Source organism: Leopardus geoffroyi, chromosome C1, assembly GCF_018350155.1.
Source record: "Leopardus geoffroyi isolate Oge1 chromosome C1, O.geoffroyi_Oge1_pat1.0, whole genome shotgun sequence".
NCBI lineage: Eukaryota > Metazoa > Chordata > Mammalia > Carnivora > Felidae > Leopardus > Leopardus geoffroyi.
The window spans coordinates 174,220,463-174,238,000 of NC_059328.1; the positions used below are offsets into that span (position 1 = coordinate 174,220,463).

General features: G+C 35.5%; 1 protein-coding gene and 1 long non-coding RNA gene across 2 annotated transcripts in view; one reads left to right on the forward strand and one right to left on the reverse strand.

Annotated features, from left to right (window-relative positions):
• The window catches only part of ITGAV (integrin subunit alpha V), a 93,718-nt gene that overhangs the window by 41,017 nt on the left and 35,163 nt on the right, over positions 1-17,538 (forward strand). Inside the window, exons 5-12 of the mRNA XM_045480447.1 lie at positions 3,760-3,821; positions 6,262-6,307; positions 9,593-9,718; positions 11,732-11,776; positions 12,566-12,609; positions 12,698-12,754; positions 15,083-15,135; positions 15,490-15,692. Of these exons, the coding sequence (XP_045336403.1) occupies positions 3,760-3,821; positions 6,262-6,307; positions 9,593-9,718; positions 11,732-11,776; positions 12,566-12,609; positions 12,698-12,754; positions 15,083-15,135; positions 15,490-15,692 (636 nt within the window). The remainder of the gene's footprint in view (positions 1-3,759; positions 3,822-6,261; positions 6,308-9,592; positions 9,719-11,731; positions 11,777-12,565; positions 12,610-12,697; positions 12,755-15,082; positions 15,136-15,489; positions 15,693-17,538) is intronic.
• LOC123599191 lies at positions 2,006-9,288 on the reverse strand. Its single transcript, XR_006713029.1, has 2 exons — positions 8,961-9,288; positions 2,006-2,112 (listed from the first exon to the last, which is right to left on the reverse strand). It is a non-coding gene; the product is annotated as an uncharacterized LOC123599191 (long non-coding RNA).

Here is a 17,538-nt window from a genome sequence, read left to right on the forward strand (position 1 = left end):
GGTTTCTACTCCGTGTTCGATGCCATCTGTATCACCACCTTTATGTTGCTGTTTGGGTTAGAGTCCTGTCGTCTTTTTGGTATGTGGAAGATGTGAGGATTAAATTTGCGTTTGCAATTTCTGTATTGCAAAAATGTTGCTATTGTGAGAAGGTAATTTTATAGCTATGAGGCATGAGCTAACTCTTGCGCGCCAGGTTTGTAACTTACCATTTATGTGATGGACATGAAGGTAAAAATCACCCTATTCTCACATGATAGATGTGGGAACTGAGATTCAGATTGTTGGAAGTAATTTTTTCCTACATCTTTTAGTAGTGAGTGATCTAATGAGGACTTGAATCCAGTTCTGTCTTATTCCAAAGGAGCCCTTCCCTTGTAAATACTAACAGTGGAATATGTTTTCCATTTCAATTGCCTCTGTGTTAACCACAGCTTTTCCTTAAAGAATACATTGTGCTTTCACGAATACAGGTTTGGATAATTCTGGGTGTGTGAAATACTTGGTACCCTTCTGAAAGCAAGCATTCTAGAAATGATCCATTCATGTGGATATACTGTTAGATTAGGCTAGTGTTGTTTTTTCATTTTGCCTTTTCTGTAATGACCATTTTTTTTTTTCTCAACATGTATTTAAAGGATGAAGGCAGTATTTGCATGATGTATCTGTTACATAATGTTTTTGCTTATTTGGTTTAGGCACAGAAATTGTAAATATAGGCACAAAAATTATAAACTCATTTTAACCCTTATTTTCTAAATTATTTAACATCCAAATCAGGTCAGCAAACTGGCTTGTGAGCCTCTTTTTGTAAATAAAATTTTATTGGACAGCAGCCACACCCATTTGTTTACATGTTGTTTATAAAGGGAGAATTAAATAGTTGCCACAGAGACTGGCTGGCCCCTAAGTCTGAAATATTTGCCATATGGTCCTTCACAGAAAGTTTGCTGATCGTTAATCAAATAATAAAACCTAAAATCTTAGAAAAAGCAAAAGAATAACCTCAAACATCAAAGTGAGTGCCTTTCATCCTAATAAATCTAGCTTTCAGTATCCATGGATTACTGTACATGTTTTTTGGCTCAAACTTTGAAATATGAAGCTATGTACAGACCCAAATTACGAAGGGCAACTTGACCAGAGGTGAAGAAATGCTCAGGAGTGGGAATCTGAGAACCTGGGTTTATTCTAGCATTTTGTCAGCAACCTGGCAATAGCTATTGGTGGTACACTTAACCACTCTGGGCCTTTGTTTTCACTATTAGTAGAACACTGATTTGGTTAAAAGACTTCAGAGATAGAGTTTTTGTATTTTGTATCTTCTTCATGCTTCCATAGATTGTTTAACCAATGATTGATTTTGCATGGGGGTGCCAGTTTTGAAGGGCTAAGTTGCTAACTTCTTGATAACTTTGCTTGTTTTGGTAGTGGTAGTTTGTGGGGGGTTGTTGTTTGTTTGCTTTTGTTTTCAACATGACCTGTGTGGGCACGCTGGACATGAAACTTCATTGTCTGTGAAAAATTGTCCTTGTTCCTGATTATGTTTGCTTTGGCTTTTCATAACTATCTGTGACCTAATGGCTTTACACAATAGGCCAGATGACTTTCTGTTCTAAAAGTGCCTGACCCACAAATCATTTAACTTACATGCTCTTAATTCTGTGATCAGACTGAGTCCTTTGTTCCTTCCACTTTCTGATGACATTTGTATATAGATTTTTCTCAGTAATGATAATGAGCTGGCTTTTCTTTCCCCTTGATTGTTAACTCAGGAAATTACAAGCACATTGCTGATTTGAGATAGTGCAGTTTAGTGGTGTGGACACACCTGGGCTCAGATCCTTGCTTTCTTATTTACTAGCTGGTTGACTGTGGTCAAGTTACTTAAGTTTCTGTAAGGCTTAGTTTCCTTATCTGTAAATTGTGAATAATTCTAGTATCCCTCATAGGATTGCTGTAAGATTTAAACGATCATACCTTGGAAAATGCTTTCATACAGTACCTGGCTCACAGAAGGGGCTTTGTGAACATTAACTGCTCTTACTATCATAATCAGTAATATTATTTATAATGCTGTCAGGCTTGATGAATGGGAGAAATATTATTCATCTGTAGAAATAAAAACAAAAGCCTTCACGGAAATAGTTGTAGTTAACATAAAATTCTTCACATTGTCATAAACATTCAGTTTAATATGTACCTGTTAATAAAATTTTAAAGGACAGTCATGTTTTCTTGCTGGGATGTTCTGAGAAACCAAATAAAGGAGATAACTGTACAGTATGATAATCAAAAAGGGATGTCTCTAAAAATAGCCTGAAATAGTTCCCTAAATATAACTTGAAGAAAGGAAATAAAGAGCCAACTTGAGGTCGGAGCAGACTTCCTCAGTATGATTCACTAGACACTGGAAACCCCAGCCCCACATTCTCCCATTCCCTCCTGTTAAAAAAAAATTCACATTGGGGCAGCATTACACTCTTGAGGCCTTTAATAAAACAACTTCTAAATTTAGTTATTAAGTGTGTAATCTTGGGGCAGTTCCCAGGTTTTAAAATGGGTCCAAAAATTTTGATGGGAATATTTGGAAATTGTCCTTTCAGTTATACTGAAAATAGATATTTTTGGTTCCTGTGTTTGGGTGGCAAGTTTAGTAATACGAAAGCATAATTACTTACATATTGTAATTGTCTATAGGAAATGCTTGATAACTAAAGATAGTATTTTTATTGTTCCTTGTTATCCTCGAAATAAAACAAGGGAGAGCCTTCAGATTCATCCTTACCTGTGTTCTAGGTCCAGTTTTACTCATGATTAGGGTTAATCTAAATGAACTGGCTACTTGTCCAGAAATTGTCCCCTTGTGAGAACTACAAAATAAAGGGTAACTACAAAAGAGTCAAACTGTTGAGTCTGTTATCATTTGGAAAATAATCAGTGTCGTGTTTAAAGATGTTCACTTTCATTAGACTGCAGTTCTAAATATGTTGTGAAGATAGTTTTGTATTTTGCTCTTTGCTGAATATTAAGTTAGGGTCTGGCCCTCTCCCAAAATCCTGAAGTACGTTTTTAATAGATTTGTTGTTGTTGTTGTTGTTGTTGTTGTTGTTGGCTGTAAAATGTATGTGTAGTCAGTATGTATTAGGAGTGTATGTATGTCTTTACTGGTATTCATAATAAATTTGTAGAGTGCTAACTGGAATTTCAAATTCAAACTGGAATTTTACTTGTAGATCACAACTCATCTTTGTTTCATGAAATCAGAATAGTGGATCATAACCAGTAATTCTTTTTTAAAAGGAGTGAAATAAAATAGAAAGTATCAGAATATATTGTCCATGGTAATAGTGATAGTTTTGTGAAATTTTGTCTTATTCATGTATCTGTTATACACACATACAATAACATACATGTTGGGTTATATGGACTGTGATATAAAATATAGTCTTGCTGTGGGTTATGGTTAAAAATAAGTTTGAAATCTACCATCTTAGGTGATGTTTCTCTTTCCTGGTGACCATTCCAGATACATTGATCTCTCTCTATTGCCATTATCTGAGAAAATGGTGCTGATAAAAATGCATAGTAACTTTTTTAGAGTGTGATAATAACTCATTAAATGCCACATTGAATGAACACTCCCAGTTCAACAATACATTATCTTATGATTACAGTGATACAGATTTTTCTCATGTTTTGTTTTATGTCATTTGTTTGTTTTTGGGTTTGTGTATATTTCCAATCTTTTTATTTTAGAAAATATTGATGCTGATGGACAGGGATTTTGTCAAGGAGGATTCAGCATTGATTTTACCAAAGTAAGTTCTCATTTAAGACTGAATGAGATTCAGATCTACCTCATTATCTAAACCATTGTTAAAAATTACTTGCTCAATACTTCAGCTTCTTTATAATTATTACCTGTTCTATGAAAACACCTAATAAAAATGTCCCATGCATTTTGATATTCTTTGCCTCATATTCTCTCTCTAGTGGACGTTGCCTATTTGAAATAGACATTAAAATGAGAGTGGGGGACACTAAAAGATCTCAGTAGATGACAGATAACTATTATGACTTTATATTAAAATTTCTAATTAGATAAATTTATATAGTACTAAAGTTTTGTCTTTTTGATTGAAATTCACAAAAGCTGTCACTGGGAGCTTGATTACAGAATTAGAGTTTAGTTACATAAAAGCTCAGAAACATGCATGCTTGCCATCTATTATGTGCCTACAGGCACCAAGTAAAGCTGAAGCAGCTTAATTATCGTGAAACATCTCAGATGCGTGACTCTGTATTTTTAACTAAGCGAGCATGCTCTCCAGAGTTGACCGTTTTTATCTGTTTTTCCTGAAATAACAATTCAGTTTATGTTTTCAAAGGAAATTTTTCTTAAATACTTTTCCTTATGTCATTTTCTTTTGTGTATGTGGGGATTTTTTTGGTGAGTATGTGAAAATATTGAATATCAAATTGAGAATATTAATTTCTCTATTTGAGATAGAAATCTCAAATATATTAATTAAAAATAGAGCTTCGTTAGAAAGCTTAATATGGCTTTCTTAGAAAGTGTGAGCAACAAATGCCATAAATTTATTAAAATGATATAAACTACAATCGTGTAATTCAGAAAATTAATAAAGCATTTTCTTGTTTTTTTTTAATTTATATTTTATCTTTATTTAAAAAAATTTTTTTCTAGACTGGGACTATAATTACAGTTAACTTTCCTTATTACATAATTGATTTAAGTCATTCAATTTGAAACTCATAATTCAAAATTTACTCATAATTACTCATAATTCAAAATTTGAGGAAGCAAAACAAAGAGAGGTAAAGTATATTAATAATATTAGGTTAAACTTCCGTGATATTTTCAAAGAGGTGTTATATTTTAAAAAGTCCCTATGTTTTCTGTACCTATGCTTATGCAACTATAACCCCAGAAATATTCTCATATAGCAACCATTCACTACTAAATTAGTTATTTACTTTCTTTAACTCATTTCTGGAAAAAAGGTGTCATTTTACAGCAGACAACTTAGAAGTACCTTTTACATAGCCAGGACAGGAAATTGTCTGTTGAAAGCTTGAAAGGGCTATATGTATGTTTGGAGGGGAAGAATTACGTTTTTTGTCTCCAGGGGGGGAAGAAATGTCCAAAACATTATGCTTAAACACTAAATACAGTTATCTTGAATTAGATACTTATAGTTGGTTACAGATACAAGAAATGCTAGTCAAGTGTAAATTGTATATATTATATACCCTGAAAAATTTACCTTCTAACTTCATTCCTGTTTAGATCTGCAAGACACTAAAAATAATTTTTCATTAGCCGAAGAATTTAAAAGTTTTTTCTTTTATTTATTTATTTATTTTTAAGTTTATTTATTTTGAGAGAAGGGGCAGAGAGAGAGTGAGAGAGAGAGAATCCCAAGCAGGGTCCACACTGTCAGCACGGAGCTGGATGCGAGGCTCGAACTCATGAACTGTGAGATCATGACCTGAGCCGAAATCAAGAGTCAGATGCCTAAATGACTGAGCCACTCAGGTGCTCTCAAAGCATTAAAAAAGTTTTTTTTTTAAATTTTATTTTAGAGAGAGAGAGTGTGTGAGCGGGGGAGGGCAGAGGAAGAGAGAGAGAGAGAGAGAGAAAGAGATTGAGAATCCCAAGCAGGCTCCATGCCCAGCACAGAGCCCAACATGGTGCTCGATCCCACAACCCTGGGATCATGACCCGAGCCAAAACCAAGCGTCACATACTTGACTGAGCTTCCCGAGGCATCTCTAGCCAAAAAAAATTTTAATGATTACTAGAAAGAAAATTTGCCTGTATAGTCACAAATGTAATATACAAAATTAATGACTTTTTGTTTTACTATAACTCAAAAATATTTTATAGTAGTACTTCCTAACAAGTTGCGAACCAGCCAGATCTATAGAATCAATGTGTGTATATATTTGTATATTTTCATATATTAATAGTCATAACTTTTAAAACATTTTTTATTGTATTTTAGAAAAGTACAATGAAAATTTACTGAAAATGAGTTAGGAGAGTTTGAGATTTGTGATTTTGTTTTATGTTTATATAGCTTTTATGTGTATTAAATATCACATATATATATATATATATATATATATATATATATATATATATATATGGCTTTTGTGGGTATTACATTGCTTTCAGTTTTTAAATCTACCTATTTTTAAATATGTATTTTTTTGTTGTTTGATTTAATCTAGGCTGACAGAGTACTTCTTGGTGGTCCTGGTAGCTTTTATTGGCAAGGTAGGTTGATATATTTTTTTAAAGTTATTTATTTATTTTGAGAGAGAGGGAGAGAGAGAGAGAGAGAGAGAGAGGGAGCGAGCATGAGTAGGGAGAGGGGCAGAGAGAGAGGAGAGAGAACATCCCAAGCAGGCTCCATATGGTCAATGCAGAGCCCTACATGGGACTCGATCTCACTAACCATGAGATCATGACCTGAGCAGAAATCAGTAGTGAAGAGTCATATGCTTAGTCGACTGAACCACCCAAGCACCCTTAGGATAATATTTTTAAATTACTCAGTAATGATTGTGTTTAATGCTTGCTTGGCTTACCATGTGCCTATACGATTTTTCGAATTATTTTAAAGAGAGAAATTGAGAAATACAATTTAAATGTGTAATTGCTATCTGTTTCACAGTATTTTTTTTAAAAAAGCACTGTAACATCCTATATATAATATAATATATAGAAAATTTGTGGCATATTATAATACATAATATATATTATATATATTTTTAGTAGAAAGTAAACAATATTTTTAAAGTAAATTGTAAAGTAAATCTACAAAGTAATTTAAAACAATTTATTTTTATTGTTTGTGATACATGCTTTCTTGTCTCTGTACTCTAGAGTCTATAGTGTAAACATTAGGAAGTGTGTGGAACTGATCTATGCAGGCAAATTGTGGTATTCTGAAAGCTCATGGTTTTAAAGTATTTCCAGTTTGTTCATTAGAATATTTAAATGGTTATTTTCTCATTAACCATTGACATCATGAATGACTTCTTCGTTTTGGGGAGCTTTTAAAATAGTGGGTCTTAGGAAGTTTCAAAAGAATGTAATTAAACTGGTGTCAATATAAAGATAAAACACTGCTTTCTTCAGTCATTCTGGGAGGCCCAATAAAATTACTATTTGAACAAATGCATAACATCATTATTTGCTCAAAGTTTGAAAACAGGTACCTAAATTTGCTTACTTGCTTTATGTTTCATTTATGATTATATACACACAATTATATATTTAATTTATTCACGTTTGTTTTCTGCTAATAAATGCTATTCACAGAGTCAGAACTTTTGTTTCTTGGCATTCTGACATTTAAGCATTATCAGTATTTGGAAGAACTGGAAAAACCTGTGACTGCATGGATGTGCAAGTTACTTTCTAATTCTGAATTTTACTTCTGTATTCTACACTGTGCTTTCCTTACTTGCTTTTCCATAGGAAAACCCACACTTGCTTTTGTTTCACAGAAAGGGAAACTCAAGAAAGAGATTTACTGAAGGGAAAAATAGGATAGAAAGACAATAAGAAGGAATGAGAAATAGGAGTAAATGAAAAGTTGAAAGGGATGACAAAGGAGGGAATGAAGAAAAGAGAAAAATCGGGGAAAGATGGATCAGCATGTGAGACACACTAAATGAAACAATTTGGATTCCTGCGAACTATATACATTTATTGAAAAATGAAATGATTTAGGAAGATTCTAATTGAGTTTTAGAGGTTTAGTATTTTTTTTTTTTTAAACATTTTTAACGTTTATTTATTTTTGGGACAGAGAGAGACAGAGCATGAACGGGGGAGGGGCAGAGAGAGAGGGAGACACAGAATCTGAAACAGGCTCCAGGCTCTGAGCCATCAGCCCAGAGCCCGACGCGGGGCTCGAACTCACGGACCGCAAGATCGTGACCTGGCTGAAGTCGGACGCTTAACCGACTGCGCCACCCAGGCGCCCCGAGTTTTAGAGGTTTAAAATGAACACAGAAATAATTCTAATCGCATATGAGATTAAAACAGAGTTTTCGAGTTTTAAAATGAACACAAAAATAATTCTAATCGCATATGAGATTAATACTTTCTAATAAGAGAAAAAACATGGAATTATTTTTTTTCTCCATTGCTAGTTATGTAATTCGGTGGAGGGGAGGGAAGTGTCTGCTGGGATGCCTGGGAACCAAAGACTGATTTTGTAATTCTCAGTCAGGACTGATAGTTATCTCTGCCTTTTTAAGAGACACAGCTGTGAACATGTTTAAATGATGAGTTTTTTTAATACCTTGAGTACTATACAGTATCTGTATTCATTCCTATTTAAAAATTAGGACAGATACAATCAATACCATGTTGATTTGAGTTTTATTAGTAAATGGTCTAGGAAATGTAACTGAAAGACTCAGCAGCTGGGCAGATAATATTTTGTTCTAATGAGATTAAAATCATCCAGTTTTACCCTGAATTAATAGGTATGTCAGAATGAATTTTTCCACAGATCTCAGAATTCTCTCTATACGAATAGAGAAAATTGTAATGTTTTACTCAAAAGAGATGATAGAATTTTCCTGTGTTCTTTGCTTCAAGAAATATTTGTTGAATTCCTGCTATGTGTTAGGTCTGTTTAGGCACAGAGGATAAATTATTGACCCAAACAGAAAGTGTTCCTACCTTTAAACTAAACCTTTGTGACTGGACAGATTGGAACAGACTGATAAATGTTGGCTATGAGGTTTTTTTTCTGAAACAGCAGAAATGAGGAGATTATGTTCTTCATGTATGGAGATGGCATTTTGATAAGTCAGCCAACTTTTCTTGGGGTCGGGAACAATCTGATTTTTGTGTAGTGCTTTAGATTTCTTGGCTACCTTAAGGTTGTGAAGAAAAGTGAACTCACCCATTCAGGCCTCTTCATAAAGGTATCCAAATAATTTGTGGAAAAAAACAATCGATTCATTCTTCTTATAACAGTAAAGGTAATTATTTAAGTAGATTTTCAAACTCTTTTTAAAAAAATTTTTTTAATGTTTATTTATTTTTGAGAGAGAGAGACAGAGGGTGAGTGGGGGAGGGGCAGAGAGAGGGAGACAGAATCTGAAGTAGGCTCCGAGTTCTGAGCTGTCAGCATAGAACCTGACGCTGAGCTTGAACTCTCAGACCTTGAGATTATGACCTGAACTGAAGTTGGATGCTTAACCCACTGAGCCACCCAGGCATTCCTAGCAGTGACTAATTTTAAGAACTAGCTTGAACAGAACATCAACTTTCAGATTGAGCATTATGGAGAGTTATTTAAGGCTAATAATTAGAAATACCAATCTCTCTTTTTTTAAAGATTTTATATTTATTTTTAAGTAATCTCTACACCCAGTGTGGGGCTCAAACTCACGACGCTGAGACCAACGGTCACATGCTCCACCGACTGAGCCAGCTGGGCACCCCTTGAATGCTATTTACTCTTGTGCTGGTGCCATCCATCATCTGCATCATAAATTCCCATTAGAAAGTTATTACATATATATTTTTCAGGTCAGCTCATTTCGGATCAAGTGGCAGAAATTGTATCTAAATATGACCCCAAAGTTTACAGCATCCAGTATAATAACCAGTTGGCAACTCGGACTGCTCAAGCTATTTTTGATGACAGTTACTTGGGTAAGTAAAACCAAAATATGGATTCATTATATGGAGTTGCAGTGTATTTGCCCTGTATTTGCATATGCTGCTTTAAGCAGGACAATCTTTTATGTTGAATTTTTTTTAAATATAAGGAACAGGAACATAACTTCAAATTGTTAATGAATACTTAGGTTATGTTATATTTCAGTAGTTGAAATTTAGGAGTGATTATTTATACAACAATTAATAGTAATAGATAACTTTTAAAGTATGCTTATGTATTCTAGGCATTGTTCTAAGTATGCTTTATCTGTATTAATTTATTTAATCCTTACAACAGGTCTATGACAGTGTACTGCTATTATCCCTATTTTGTAGGTAAAGAAATTCAGGCACAAAAAGGCAAAATAACTTGCCTGAAGTCACTCACTTAGTAACTTGCTGTTCTAATATTCAAACCCAGGCAGTCTGACTCCTAAGCTTCTATTCTCTGTGTTATTCACTGTGTTAAACTTTGGTCTTTAAAGTTTATTAAGTTTTGTTTTCTCCCTTTAGGTTTCTCTTATTCTTTAAACCAAGGACTTAGGACAGCAGTAGTACTTTGCTGATTGAAAAAAAATATGTTATTTTTTGCTCCTTTAAGATAAATTACAGATTTACCCTGTTTTTCTAAAATTGAGATACAGTTGACTTGTAATATTATATTACTTTCAGGTATACAACATAATGATTTGATATTTTTATATACTGTGAAATGATGCTCACAATAAGTGTAGTTAATATTCATTATCACACACAGCTACAGATGTTTTTCTTGTAATGGGAACGTTTAAATTCTACTCTTTCAATATACAACATAGTTGTATTAGTTACAGTCACCATCCTCTAGGTTATATCACATGACTTATTTATAAGTGCACGTTTGTACCTTTTGACCACCTTCATGCATTTTGCCCACCTTTTATCCCCTGCCTCTGCTAACCTCCAATCTCTACTCTGTATCTATGAGAAATTTACCATTTTTTTTTTTAATTTTTTTTTTTTCAACGTTTATTTATTTTTGGGACAGAGAGAGACAGAGCATGAACGGGGGAGGGGCAGAGAGAGAGGGAGACACAGAATCGGAAACAGGCTCCAGGCTCTGAGCCATCAGCCCAGAGCCCGACGCGGGGCTCGAACTCACGGACCGCGAGATCGTGACCTGGCTGAAGTCGGACGCTCAACCGACTGCGCCACCCAGGCGCCCCGAAATTTACCATTTTTAACTGACTCCTTTGTAAAGTTGATTAACGTCTTATTTTTCTAATAGAAAAATACTATTTTAGGTTTAACTATTTCCTTTAGATTCATTTAGCATGTACATATGCATCTGTTACCTCTAGAAAACAAAATACGGCATAACTAAAGGAATTGTGTTGACCCTTGAACAGTGTATGACTTAGGTGCACCAATCCCTTGCACAGTCGAAAATCTGCATGTAACTTTTTAAAAAATGTTAATGTATTTATTTATTTTGAGAGTGAGACCGAGCCAAGGGAGGAGCGTGGGGCGGGGGAGGAGAGAATCCCAAACAGGCTCCGTGTTGTCAGCACAGAGCTTGATGTAGAGCTTGATCTCACAAATCATGAGATCATGACCTGAGCCGAAACCAAGAGTCAGACGCTTAACCAACTGCGCCATTCAGGAGCCCCACATATAACTTTTGACTCCCCCAAAATCTAATAGCCTACTGTTGACTGGAAGCCTTAGTAATGACATAGTGAATTAAGACATATTTTGTATGTCATGTGTATTATATACTGTATTCTTACAACAAAGTAAGCTAGAGAAAAGAAAATGTTAAGAAAACCATAAGGAAGAGAATATACATTTACAGTACTGCACTATATTTATTGAAAAAAACCTGTGTATTAGTGTACCTGTGTAGCTCAAACCCATTGTTCAAGGGTCAATCCTTCTTGAAAATATTTTCAAGGGAAGCCTACTCAGCAAGTATGCCGTAGGTGACTGTGCCTTGATGAAGTTTCACATTTTGTTCTTCCTATTCAGGTTATTCCGTGGCTGTCGGAGATTTCAATGGTGATGGCATCGATGGTATGATGCACTTGAATTATATTTACCCCTTCTTAAAAAATATAGACTAAACATTCAAAACAGGTAACATTGAAAAACCTCAGCAGTTAAAGGGTTTTGAAACCATTGTTATAGAATGTAACAGAAATGGGGAGATGTTAGTACATTGATGTAAGGTTGGTCTACATTAAACTTTCTCTGCAGCTGCTGAAAGTTGAACCAGCCAGTTGCTGAGTGCCCCTGTGTTTTCCCCCATCCACTCCTTTCCCTCCCTTGGCGGTTCAGTTTTTCTTCAGCTCCTTCCTTCTTGCTTTTCAGCAGATTTGGTCCTCTTGGAGGGTCTTAGTTCCTTCTTCCTGTAGACATAACTTGTAACTTTCTGGGCTCTGTATGTAAGATTGTTACCTCATCCTCTGTCTGTCCATCCATCTCCCTTCAGAGCTCAATTTATGAATCACAGACTTCACCTGATTTTGACCACATTTCGGTGTCACTGCCTTTCCTCTGTTCTTAGGTCACTTGATCTTAGCTGTTCTCTTTTTAATAAGATTACAAATTCCTGAGGGCACACATGCATTTCTTTGAGAGTTCTCAAGAATCTTTCTGTATTTTGTAAGGATTTGATCTTGTTAAAAAACACTATGGTCATTTATTATGGAGTACCATTAAAGAATTTTTGTTGTTGTTGTTTTCTACTGAAATAACAAAACAGAACTTAAAGCTTTCTGAGATATCCATTTCCTCCTACAGTTTTCAGTATTGGTCTTGAATATGAGTTATTATATTTTATTTTGTTTTGTTTTGTTTCAGACTTTGTTTCAGGCGTTCCAAGAGCAGCAAGGACTTTGGGAATGGTAGGAAAATTAAAAGGAATCTAAAAAAAAATCTCTAGGTTATCTTATATTTTACTATATTTCATATGCTTTTGTTTTTCCTCCACAGGTTTATATTTATGATGGGAAAAACATGTCCTCCTTACACAATTTTACTGGTGAGCAGGTATGCTTTTCAAATGTTTTTTTTTCCCCACATCAGCATTTTGTAACAATGTCTTAAAACTTTTCTTGTAAGTATCATAATGGTTTACATTGAATATGTAATGAATATTGGTTTAATATTCAATGTTGTAAATGTAAAATAGGCTTTAAAGAATTCACCTTTGTTTCAACCAGAGTAATTTGTGTAAACAAAGCCTTTTGTAATTGCACATGATGGCTTGTTTTTTAAGGAAATCCACAAACTGCACACATACATGTCAAAAACACAAAACCACAAAAACTTCCTTTTTCTTTGCTGATGACATTAAATTCTCCTTTAAGGAATGATCTATGCCCTTTCATTTTTTTTTTTTTTTTTTTTTTTTGGATGCAAAACGAAGCATGGCACAGATGTGTATATTATAGATGTCATCAGTAAACTTCATTTGTAGTTCAAGAAATAAAACATTCTTCAGTTAAAAAGTAGTACTATTAGGCACTAGACATTCTCTGCAGGTACAGGCATTTTATAACATTTTGTTTCGTATATCTCAGAGAATTAAATGCCCAGTTAGTAATGGCAAAGGAAAAATCAGTAGCTACAGAAAAAATAATTATATCCCAGGTGGCAGATCTGGGATTCAAGCCCACTTCTTATTCAGTAGAGATTTTTGGGCTTTGCAAGAGGATTGATAGGATGAGGAAGTAGACTTTCAGCCCCCAGAAACCTCATCCCACGTGTAGCGGTCAGTGTCGGTTCACAGCATGGAACAAACGGCCCGCAGTTGACACCCCGTTAGAGTCATGGCAGGGGGTGGTTATCCCTTTGTGAGGTTTTGACTTCTTGACCTCAAGCACCTTCTCCTGTCAGATTCCTGTGTATGTCTCTGGATGACGTACGCGGTCCATGATGCTTTCTTTATTGCTGTGGGGTGGGAGGAACATGGGCTTTGCTTTAGGACAGACCTGGGCTCTTCATTCTCAGTCTTAACTGCATTGGACAAGGTATATGCCACTGTAAATCTGGTGGGTCATTTGTAAAAATAGGGGTACTGGTAACTTTCTTATGGGGTTGTAGTAACAAATCAAATGAAAACATTTTAATCCTAGTGCCCAGGAAAAAACTTGTCTAAGTAAATTCCCTTTCTTTACACTTTCAGGCCAAACACCTTGCAAGGTTAAAACCCCAAAATAGTATTCTCTTAAGTTGCACTGTAAATACAATACATTTTATTACACATGCTCTGGTCTTGCAATTGGATACAGACTGCACCTTTCATTTTCTTCACTTATACTCTGTCAACCCAAAATAGATGATGCAGGAATCTCCCATATCATTCCTTCCTGATATCTCCACCAGTCAAAATTTGGAAGCTTTTGCTAACTTTCCTGTCTGTGGTTTGTTGACTCATTCCTCACCTTAGTTCATCTTTAAAATGTCATCTCTCCTAGTTTTGCTTTGCATGTTGGGCTGTGTTTAGAACTTTTCTTTTCAGGTTTATTTCCAGCCAGTCTGCTCTGTCTGTGATGTCTAGCAGTCTTCTGTAGTGGAGGAAAGGACATTCCTTCTCCCTTCACATAATCCTGTAATAAACCCAAAACTAGTTGTACTGTGTATAACTCAAAAGCAAAGCTATTGGCAAGTAATCAGATGAGATGTGAGACAAGAACAAAGTCATTCCAATATCTTTCTAAACAGTAATTTCTTGAGAGTAGCAGTGGTCACATAGGGAGAGCCAGTTATGATCTATTAATAATTATTATCTATTATCTTTACTGCATAGACTCCCACTGATAACTTCTTGGGCTCAATTAAAACTTCTGTCTGTAACTATCTTTCTGATGGTGTATGTATGACATTTTGGGGGCAGTGGAGAAGAAGGGTGATAATAGGTTAGGCCTGTGAAGGAGCATTAGTTATGCTTAGACTTAGGGTAGAATAAACAAAAGAGAAGAAATTTATTTATTTACTTATTTATTTTTTAATTTTTTTTTAATGTTTACTTTTGAGAGAGAGAGAGAGAGAGAGAGTGCGTGCATGTGCACGCATGAGCAGAGGAGGGGCAGAGAGAGGAAGACACAGAATCCGAAGCAGGCTCCAGGCTCCACGCTGTCAGCACAGAGCCGGACACTGGGCTCAAACTCACAAACTGTGAGGTCATGACCTGAGCCAAAGTCAGACGCTTAACCGACTGAGCCACCCAGGTGCCCCCAAAAGAGAAGAAATTTAGATTGAAACTATGTGCAGAGAAAAAAAAAACCTTTTCCATTTGATTAAATATATAATAAATATTAACTGCCAAAGCTAGTTGGATGAAAGTAAACATTTCATTTTCTTTTTGTTATCCAGATGGCTGCATATTTTGGATTTTCTGTCGCTGCCACTGACATTAATGGGGATGAGTAAGTTTAAAAAGATGTTTCCAGAAACAGTTTTCCTCTCATGTTTATGAATGCTTTGCCAAAATTAAACATTTTTTCTTCTGTTTCTCTGTCCCCTTTCTAGTCTGTTTCTCGTGAATATGAGAAAACCTCCATGATGTTCATAATTTCTTTCAGTAGCTTTTATGATATGAAGGAATAAAGTAATTTTTATGAATTACTCATAGTTTCTTAAAAGAGTTGAAGGAAGATTTGAATTTGAAATGATTTTTTGCTTCAGTTTGGTTATGAGAGATGTGGAAAGAGGGAAATTGAGTTTTTTATTAACAGGTGGAATTTGATCTTGCGTTGGTGACAGAGGTTCTGCTCTTTTAGTTACGCAGATGTGTTTATTGGAGCCCCTCTCTTCATGGATCGTGGCTCAGATGGCAAACTCCAAGAGGTGGGACAGGTTTCAGTGTCCCTGCAAAGACCTTCAGGAGACTTCCAGACGACCAAGCTGAATGGGTTTGAGGTCTTTGCGAGGTTCGGCAGTGCCATAGCACCTTTGGGGGATCTGGACCAGGATGGCTTCAATGGTAAGATCAACAAAGTTCAGTAATTGTGGGTCCATAATTTTCTGTGTCTACCTGGAAAAGTCTTGTACCTTCCTCTGTGGTTGTTCATACGAGCAAACCTCCCTCCTGGAAGGAAGCACTGGATTGATAGTGACTCCAGGTTAAATGACAGTTGCTCTTCTTCCTTAAAAATCTGAGCAAACTTTAAAAAAAATTATTCTCATAAGTTATTATTCATACAGCCTCAAATTAGAATTTTGGAATGGTTAAATTCTGAAGGAAATTTGCATTCCCAGGAGCCCAGTGTAAGCTGGTGATTTGTTGTCTCTGTCCTGCTTAGCAGCAGTGCCCTCTACTGTCCATTTGGATACAAATGTAAAAAATGCACCCAGGCACATTGTCAAGGCAATGTTGACTCTAATGGCATCCCTTAGAGGTACGATTTGCCTTTAATATTTTTAAAGCCATAACTTTGTTGTGGCTATCTGAGAAGTTCTGAGAGTTCTGAAGGATGTTATAACTCCCTTCGTGAGGGCAAGTAAAAAATATAAGCTCATTGTTTTATAATAGTCCCATTTAATAATTTCTTTATTTTTTTAAGCTTATTTATATATATAGAGAGAACATGTGTGCACATGGGCGTGTGTGAGAATGGGACAGGGGAAGAGGGAGAGGGAGAAAGAATCCCAAGCAGGCTCCACGCCGTCAGCTCCGAGCCCAAAATAAGGCTCTATCTCACAAACCGTGAGATCATGACCTGAGCTGAAATCAAGAGTTGGTTGCTTAACCAACTGAGCCATCCAGGCACTCCAATATCTGTAGATATCTTTAAAAATCAAAGTGGCTTTTAACTTAGAGTAAAATATAGATTATAATTAATCAAGATTTAAAAAACATTTTTTTTTAATGTTTTATTTATTTTTGAGAAACGCGAGAGACAGAGTGCAAGCAGCAGAGGGGCAGACAGAGGGAGACCCAGAATCTGAAGCAGGCTCCAGGCTCTGAGTTGTCAGCCCAGAGCCCGACATGGGGCTCAAACTCACAAACTGTGAGATCATGACCTGAGCTGAAATTGGAAGCTTAACTGACTGAGCCACTCAGGCGCCCCTTAAAAAAAGAAATACAGGTACAAAACTCTCAGAATAGAAAGTTGAACTTTTGGTTTTTTGAATAATCGATCATATATAGGGATATGCCCCTTAAAATTTAAAGTTATAAGTTAAAGAGAAAACTTCAAAAATACAGTTGAATTTTATATCTTCCAAGTTGTGGTGGAAAAAGAAAACACCTTTTAGGCTTTAAGACTACTCTACTCCTACCTCATGAGTAGTTCTGTGTCATGACTGGGAGTGTCATTTCTAACCTTAGCTCTAGATGTTTTCAGTGTTAGTAAGAACTGTTCACAGAAACATCTCGCTGCCTAAAATAGAGTCCTAAAGATTTGTACTACCAAGAGAACTTAAATCAAAGGAACTCTGGTATAAAGTTTAAAATAGAACTTGAAAAGAATACTGTAGAACAGAGCAAGCTATTACTTATTGATAACAAAACGACTTAGAAAACACAGGGCCAAATTTGAGGGTCTGCCTTGCTATAGCAGGGCCGCTGTCTCTGGGGTTTCGGGGAGAGCCTGGCATGTTTGCCATCACCTTGTCTTAAGGGTATTCCAGCCACTTTAAAGGAAGTTTCCTCAGTATTATTATCTGGCCAACAGCTCATTCCATTTTCTATATTTTTATCAAACTGTGTTACCAATGAATACAATAATTATGAACAACAGATAAAAAATAATGAAGTTTTACAGAGGTTTGACAAACAGATTTTACTTCTAGAAATGGATACCAGAAAGGATGATTTTGTTCTCCCC